Source organism: Microtus ochrogaster, unplaced genomic scaffold (genome assembly GCF_000317375.1).
Source record: "Microtus ochrogaster isolate Prairie Vole_2 unplaced genomic scaffold, MicOch1.0 UNK26, whole genome shotgun sequence".
NCBI lineage: Eukaryota > Metazoa > Chordata > Mammalia > Rodentia > Cricetidae > Microtus > Microtus ochrogaster.
In genome coordinates, this window is record NW_004949124.1 from 5,001,903 (window position 1) to 5,010,269 (window position 8,367).

General features: G+C 45.0%; 2 protein-coding genes across 3 annotated transcripts in view; one reads left to right on the forward strand and one right to left on the reverse strand.

The window, feature by feature from the left end:
• The window catches only part of Rbks (ribokinase), an 84,189-nt gene extending 81,430 nt beyond the window's left edge, over positions 1–2,759 (forward strand). For both annotated transcript variants that reach the window (XM_005367964.3, XM_026789695.1), the window contains exon 8: positions 2,520–2,759. In XM_005367964.3, the coding sequence (XP_005368021.1) occupies positions 2,520–2,693 (174 nt within the window). In that variant the 3' untranslated portion in view covers positions 2,694–2,759. The remainder of the gene's footprint in view (positions 1–2,519) is intronic.
• A 1,355-nt stretch (positions 2,760–4,114) lies between these two features.
• Positions 4,115–8,367, reverse strand: part of Mrpl33 (mitochondrial ribosomal protein L33) — a 7,987-nt gene continuing 3,734 nt past the window's right edge. Inside the window, exon 4 of the mRNA XM_005367965.2 lies at positions 4,115–4,382. Coding sequence (XP_005368022.1) covers positions 4,333–4,382 — 50 coding nt within the window. The 3' untranslated portion in view covers positions 4,115–4,332. The remainder of the gene's footprint in view (positions 4,383–8,367) is intronic.

Consider the following 8,367-nt stretch of genomic DNA (forward strand, 5'->3'; position numbering starts at 1 on the left):
AAAAAAAAAAAAAAAAAAAAAAAGAGTACCCAGTGCTCTTAACCACTGAGTTATCTCTCCAGCTCTGTTTTTTGAGGTATATTTGTACATTTTTATGAAGTATATTATTCAATACATAGAATGTAATAATCAAGTTGAGATAGTAAACATTTTCATCTCTTCAATCACTAATCATGACATATTGAAATTTTTATATTTTCTAGTCATTTTTAATACATCAGATTATAGGGGGAGAGGTTTCCTTTTGTTGTTATTTGTTGTTTTGGTTCTGAGATACATCTCACTAGGATGGGCCTGGCTACAATGGAATTCTGTTGACCAAGCTGGCCTTGAACTTGCAGTGATCCTCCTGCCTCAGCCTCTGTAGTGTGGGGTTACAGGTGTAAGATGGGATGCCCAGGCTTCAAGGTTCTCACAGTATAGCCTTCAGCTCAGTGTTCCTCTGGCCCCAACCCCTCTCACGTCATGCTGCTTGCTGGGAAGCGAAAGAGGCCTAAGAACCATGTCTTTGCCTCCATTGTATCCATAGAAAAATGAACTTAGAGAAACACCTAGGAGCTCAGAAAAGGAGGAAAAGAGAAGGGAGAGGAGAGGAATGGCGGCGGGGAGGAGGGAATCCACATCCGCAAGGCTATGGCTCCGTGGCAGGTTCCTTACTGCCCATGTTGGCTGTGTGGACAAAGCGCGGTGACAACACTTATCTCCTGAGTCCACTCTTCCCTCCTCGCTGCCTTGTTCTGTTAGAAATCCAGATTATTCCAGAGAAACCCCAGAAGGTTTTCTCCAACCCTTTCTTAAAACCCTCACTAATTGAACTTGGCATGGTGGTACAAGCCCATAAACCCAGTGAAGACTCCTGAGGCCGAGTCAGGAAGATCCCAAGTCCAGGCCAGCCTGGACTACCTAGCAAGACCCTGTGAGACTCTCACTCTTGAAAACACACCCCAAACCATTTGTAAGCTGCCATACTATTTAATACTTACACATGGGTTCTGCACACACCCCTTTTTAGACAGGTCTCACTATATAGTCCTGGCTAGTCTAGACGTCATTGTGTAGACCAGGCTAGCCTCAAGACTGTAGTTTCTGCCTCTGCCTACTGATTCGATGCTGGGACTCACGCCCTTCACCACCATGCCTCTTTTCTCATTGTGCACCACTGTGCTGGACACATAGCTCAACGGATGTTTCAGCTGCACAGAGACAATTACGCATCAGGGCTCTCTCTTTGCAGTGGTTAGAATGGCCACAAGACTTACCAAGAACTGTGAAAACTAGGCCTAAGGAATCAGTAATCGGTGTGCAGGGGAGGGGGGCACTGGAAAATGCCCCTGAAAGCAGTTAATACCAGAATTTATAGAAGTGAGATTCTATAATTACACTTACAATTGTTTTAAACATATTGGTTACAGGATGAGATAGCGCCCTAGAGGCGCTGATAACGGTATTAATTTGGTTCCTCTGTGACCTTCTCTAACGCAGACCCTGGAAAATGGAAGGGAGATGCTGTTCCCTGTATTTGGTTTGAGAACAGCAACTGAATGGCCCTCACCACTTTGCATGCATTTGTAATGGCTAATTTTAGGGTTAGAGGCAGGATATACAAAATGAGCCTGGGGCATCTTGTCCCAGAAAGCAAGCAAGAGCAAAATGATGGAGATAATATAAAAGACATGGGAGGCAGCTGAAAAGAACCCAGTTGCCGATGCTGGCAGACCCTGTTCTTAAGTGGGCAGAGCTCCGTTCTCAACTAACGCTTTAGATCCCTGAGCATATACTATTGACAGAAATTGTTTTGAGTTCTACATTCAAAATCTGTCATCCCTCCCCACCATTTATTTCATCATTCATATCAGTATGAACTCATTTTTTGGGCTATTATCTAATATTATTTATTCTGTTCTTCATTCCTCCCAGCTTACAGAATATAATATGAAAAGAGGAGACTGTCATTAATACCTGGCAGAAGCCACTCAGCCACATAGTCGAGGAGACTTATCACAACACACATCCATGCTTTGATTTAGAAACAAATCCCAGAGCCAGGCAATCTCCCACACTGGAGACGCCAAGGCTAACCTGGGCTACACAGTGAGATCCTGTCTACCCTAACTGAGACACATTCTACAAAGTAGCCAACCTCTAAACTGTCATCAAAAACACCTAAGATGCTGTCATAGCTTACATACATTGAAGAAACATGACAACTAACTGTAAAATGGCATCCCGCATGGGATGCTGAGACAGAAAAAGGACACAGCAGAAACTAATAAAATCCAAAGTATGAAAATCAGTTACCGATATACCACTATTTCATCAGGTATGGTAAGTATGCCGCATCTAGATGTCAACAAAGCTGCAGCTGGAATGTCTGTGCTCCTCTGGAACTCTGAAGCCATTCTAAAATTAAAAGGGTTGATTCAGTCTGTCCTGGGGCTTGAACTCAGGGCCTCCCACATACCAGGCAGGAACTCTACCACTGAACCACAGCTTGACTGCATGTCTTCCTTTCATTGCAGGGTGCTGGTGACAGTTTTGTGGGCGCGCTGGCCTTCTACCTGGCCTACTACCCGAATCTACCCATGGAAGAAATGCTCAAGAGATCAAATTTCATCGCTGCAGTCAGCGTCCAGGCTACAGGAACGCAGTCCTCTTATCCATACAAAAAAGACCTTCCTCCTGCTCTATTCTGACTGCTGCTAGCCCCCAAAAAATATAATCTGGGAATAAAGTGCACATGGGTGTGGCTTCTTAGCTCACAATTACTAGAGAAATGCCCTTTCTTTGTAAGCATGTTCATTTATGAAGTGACCAAGGCTTCTTTGACTCGAGTGATACTTTTTATATTCACGATTTTAACTAGAATTAGATTCCACCATCAGAAACTGTACGATTAGTACCAATATTTGGAGAGCAGCAAATTCTAGTGCTGAATGCACAGTAGAAAGCCGTGTTTAATTTTATGTGTATTGGTATTTTGCCTGCATGTATGTCTGTGTGAGGGTGTTGAATCCCCTGAAACAGGATTTACAGACAGTTGTGAGCTGCCATGTGGGTGCTGGGAATTGAACCAGGGTCCTCTGGAAGAGCAGCCAGTGCTCTTAACCACTGAGCCATCTCTCCAGCCCGAGCAGTGTTTAGAGCCCAAGCAATGAATGTTCCAAAGGGAAAGGGGATAGCAGTGGGCTCTCCCTGGCACCTTCTGGGAGAGATAGGTAATCCTCACCTTTAGCCTATGTTGTCAAACCTGCTTTGGGGACTGGGGATGTAGCTGAGTTGGTGGAGTGCTTGTCTAGTATGCATGAAGCCCTGGGCTTGATCACTGCCTAAACTGGGTGTGGTGGCACATGCCCGCAATCCCAGCACCTAGGAGGTGGAGACACTAGTTCAAGATACCCTGAGCAAATATGAGTCACCCTAGACTACATGAAATCCTGTCGGGGGGGGGGGGAGACAGAGAGAGACTGCACAAGCTTTATGTCTGCATTTATAGTACAAGAGATCACACCCATGTGGGCTGGTATCCTAAAGGCTGAAGGAGTTCCCACAGCAAAGTAGGTTATGGACTAGCAATTCTAAAACAGCTCAGCTTTCACTTCAAGCCAGAAATCTGAGGGAAAATGGAGGCAGCTGGAGAGTTTTGAAAACTGGGGGGAATGGGAAGATGAGGCGAGGCAGGAGTCATACAGCAACACGGGCCATCATGTAATCCCACCATGCCCCCAAAGCAGTGATATAGAATATACTGGCGCTTCTGGTAAAAGAAAGGTACAGTCAAGTCCACTGCTGTCCTCAGAGCCTGTGAGAACTTCTCAGACTTACAACTCTGGTGAGCTGGTCGAGAATACGGACCAAGGGCACTGTTCCTAATGACCCAAGCCAGAACCAAAGCAGATGTTCTGTCTCTTTCCTTCTTCCTGCTGCCACAGGGTGACTGCTCCACACAGCAGGAGCACAGTCCTGAGGAGCAGCCTAGCAAGCGCTGCCCAAGTCTCACTGTGGAAAATGGCTTCCCTCATGTGAGACAATAGTGATTTCTTGGTAAGGTGGTCAGGCTTTTTTGTTTTTTACATTTCAAACAGTAGGAAAAATATCACTAAGAGACAAGAGCACAGGCTATTTTGACATTTTTTATTAATGCCTATAAGACATCCAGAGAGATAAATATCTGGTCTCTGTGAAAAACTCTTTCCTGGCACTGCTCCTTCCTGGCAGCCTTCTCGCCGGCGGCCATGTTGTCTCCTCTTCTTCAGCACACTCTGCAGGTCTCTGAGCCAGTCCCTCGCCCTCAGTCTTCTCGTTTATGAATCAAATTCATTTTCTATCCAATGCTTAGAGGGAGCGTATTTTTTTCTGTTCCACGAAGAGAACTTTTTTGTTCACTGTGAGGCAAGAGAGAGGGATTGTAGCAGAAAACTAGGAAGCGTCACCATTTTTATCAACATTCACACCACCCGAGCCTTCTTCTTTTTCCTTCTTACTGTCCCTCAGATGTGAGCATGGGCTGATTTTCAAGTCTGAGCCACAGCAGACAGACAGACATGGGTAGGGATAGGGGATGTCACCACCCAAGCAGCACTGTCCTCAATCAATCAAACATGACCTACCCTGCCTGGGGTCCACTCTCATGGGTAAGCATGAACCGACTGGGCACTGGGCTGCAGAACAGCACTGAGAGCGGAGCAGTCCTCAGAGGAATGGCAGTCAGAAGAGAGAGCAAATACAGAACCTCTGCTATCTAGAGATGGCTTCACACCAAATAGGAAAAGTCAGATCAACAATGCGGCACTACAGCAAAACCTCAACACCACAAAATCCCCAAAAGTGCTACCTGCCTTGGAGAGAGACTGGAGCTGGGCACTGGGAAAGGGGTTTTTTACAGAGCCCCAGGGTCCTATACTCCACCATCAGCCTCCAGCCAACCCCACCATACACACGCACACACGCACACCTAGCTACATGCCCTAATTCTTCTGTGCCACAAAAACAAGACACTCAAAGAAAACCCAGAAGGGCAAAGGACTGTGTGACCTCACAACTCCTCACTGACCCTGACCATACAGGCATTTCAACTTTGTTGTCTCTTCTACAGTGAAAATGGATATACTTCTTATTAAATTTTCAAACTATGATTAAGAATTAGCTGGAGAGCTTATTTAAAATATACTGCTGTGAGCCAAAGAAAGGCTCGGTGGTTATGAGCACCGGGTGCCTTTCCAAAGGACCCAGGTTTGATTCCCAGCACCCACAAGCTGCAAACAACCATCCATGACACCAGCTGAGGGCTCTGACGTCCTCTTCCAGCCTCTGCAAGCACAGGTACACTCGTGTCACACATACATACAGGCAGCCAAATCACCCTAACAAATAAAAAATAATGAAAAAAACATCTAAATATATTGCATTTCTCATTTCCCTCCTAACTCCAATTCAAAAGCAGGAATTCAATTTTTTTTAATTCTCTAGGCAGCTGAACTTAAGAACCATTAACCAGCCAAGAAAAACGTACCACTCAATTAAAAACACACCTATATTATAAAGGGGTATTGTTCACATATTTTGGAATCATATAAGACATGAGAGAATATCTGTATGCACTGAGAAACAATCAGGAGTTACTAAATGGACATGTCCAGAAGCTACTCGTCATCAGAGCAAGATTCTAAGCAGGTCAAGGTGCACACACCTTTATTCCCAACACTCTGGGAGGCAGGGCAAGTGAATCTCAGTGTTTGTTCAAGGTCAGCCTGATTTACATACCAAGTTCTAGGCTGGTCAGTAATACTTAGAGACCCTGTCTTTAAAAAAAAAAAAAACAGCAACAAATAGAACAAGGCTTTATAGAGCTTTATAGACTAAAAATCCTTTATTCTCTGTGTATCCCTCTTTAATTGAGACAGTGACAAGCACTGCCGCGTTTATACAGAGACCCATGTATCCTAAGATGATCATGTGAAAACCCAGGAAAGCTCTTAGGACCTGGAGAGCAGGCCAAATGTGCTGAATGCCTATAATTCCAGCACTCAGAAGGTACAAACAGAAGAATTTCAAGTTCAAGACCACCTTGGGTTATGTAGGAACATGACACTCCCTGTCCCACTAAATCCCCCCCCAGCCAAAAAAAAAAAAAAACAGAAACATGCTGGGCATGATAATCTCGGCACTTAGGAGGCAGATGCAGATGGATCTCTGTGAGCCCCAGGCCAGCCAAGGACACACAATGAGACCCTGTTTCAAAATTAAAAAAGAAAAAGAAAAAAAGTCAGAATTTAGGGAGAAGCCAGAGCTTACTCCTTCAGCGACACTTGGACACAGTGAGACCAGAGTAGGGGCTTGGGCCACAGTGCAGGGCAGCAGCAGCCCAATGAGTGCCAGTACTGAAAAACAGAAAGTTCTATAAAAATAGTTAAGAGTCAGGAGCAGGAATGACAGCGGAGCTCTGAATGCTATGCTGACAACAGGCGAGGGTCCTAACTCTTCTGTTAAGGGTTCTTCTCTGGTTAGCTTGTGGATGTTTGGCAGCTCTAGGAATTGACGTAGGACCTTGTAGACATAAAACAGGTACTCAGCCATGGAGCCACACATATCCCCAGCCAAGGTCCTGATTGTGAACCAGTATTAGGAAGGTGCTCTAGCCATCGGTCCTGCTAAGTACAGCTACCACCCCTCAACAAAGAGGCTTCTCTACAGCAAATCATGAGCTCTACAGAGACCATCACAGAAAACCTCAACTGGAAACAACAGATCGTGGGGAGGCCGGCCCCAACAGACACATCTCCCTCACAGCCCTGCATCTTTGGATCTGGGGACAGCATGGAAGAGGGGCAGAAAGACTAAGGGTCAGAAGACCAAGAAGACTGAGGTGAAACAGTGTCTCCTAGAAATGGTTGCATAAACAAGGATGGAACAATAGCAGTATCAATGGACATGTTAACACGAAGGGGGAAAATTCATGGGGGTCTCACCCCTAGATATAAACTACACGCAGCTAATGAATGCTGGGAGAATTAGTCTCCCCCAAGGATGAGTGAGTACCTTATTAAATGTCCAATGTGCAGTGGTCAGCCCTGTTGTGTACATACATACACATGGAACAACAGAGGCTATTCAGACATTTGTACATACATACATACATACGCGTGTAATAATAATAGAGGCTATCAGCTTGAAGGGGACATCGATGGAGGGTGGCTCAAGTGGCTAGAGGGAGGAGAGAAATGATCTAATTGTATTTCACTTAACACTGACTCCAAGGAGCGAGGGATATAGCACAATATTAAAGCTTGTACAAGGTCCTGGGTCAAAACCCAGCTGGGGAAGGGAAGAGCATGACTCCAAAGATCATCCGCACCCAGCACCTAGGCAAGTATCAAACCCTCTCCTCTCAGGTCTTCCCTGGTGTGACAACCATTCTCCCGCAGAGCTGTTGCCAGATGAACAGTGAGCACTCGTGTGAGCTGAGCTGAAACGACACACTGCTATCCACCACACTAAACATAATGCAATTTTCAGTCAAAATGTTTGCTGTTTAATTCATAGAAGAATGAATCTGTCAATTTCCTAAAGCTAACCTAAATCTACTCTGTTCCAATTAAAGTCTGTATTGCCTTGTTTAGTGATCCACAGAATTAAAGCTGACAAGTTTTCATTCTCTTCATGATAAAGCTTAATACGCTTATGCCTTGGACTTTAATCCTTCCTCCTTGGCATCTAGTCTTAAATGAAGAAAGGAGGTCTGAAGACAGGGGTGGGGGCTGAAGAGGGCTCAGGGATTAAGAGTACTTGTCAAGAAGACCCAGGTTCGCTTCCCAGCACCCACATAGGGTCCACAACCATCTGGAACTCCACAGTTCCTGGGAACCCAATATCCTTTCTGACCAACCTCCACGAACAATGTAAGCACACACGATGCACATACATACATTCGCAAAACACTCAAATAAAATGAGTATACATATATACATACATAGAGAGGTGTGTGTGTGTGTGTGTGTGTGTGTGTGTGTGTGTATGTACATATGTACGTCTTCAGCAGATGCAGCTGGCTGTTGCATTGGAGCAGTCTGGGAAATGATCAACTGACTGGAAATTTGTTTCATTCCTGGTTTGCTTTATAAGAGACTAACAGAACATTATCCTCCAAACAACTTCACTCATTAAAATGATGGGAAATGGTCAGATTCTCTGGTACCCTGAGCAAAGCCAGCCCTAAGGCAAACATCTTCATCGCAAATCTGCAAGGCATCCATAACAGCAAGAAGTCAGGCATTAGCTACCCCAGAAAAGACATTTTGCTACCAATCTTCAGACATTTCCCATTAGAAAATCTAGTTGTAACTGGGTGTGTGGTGCACACCTCTAATCCCA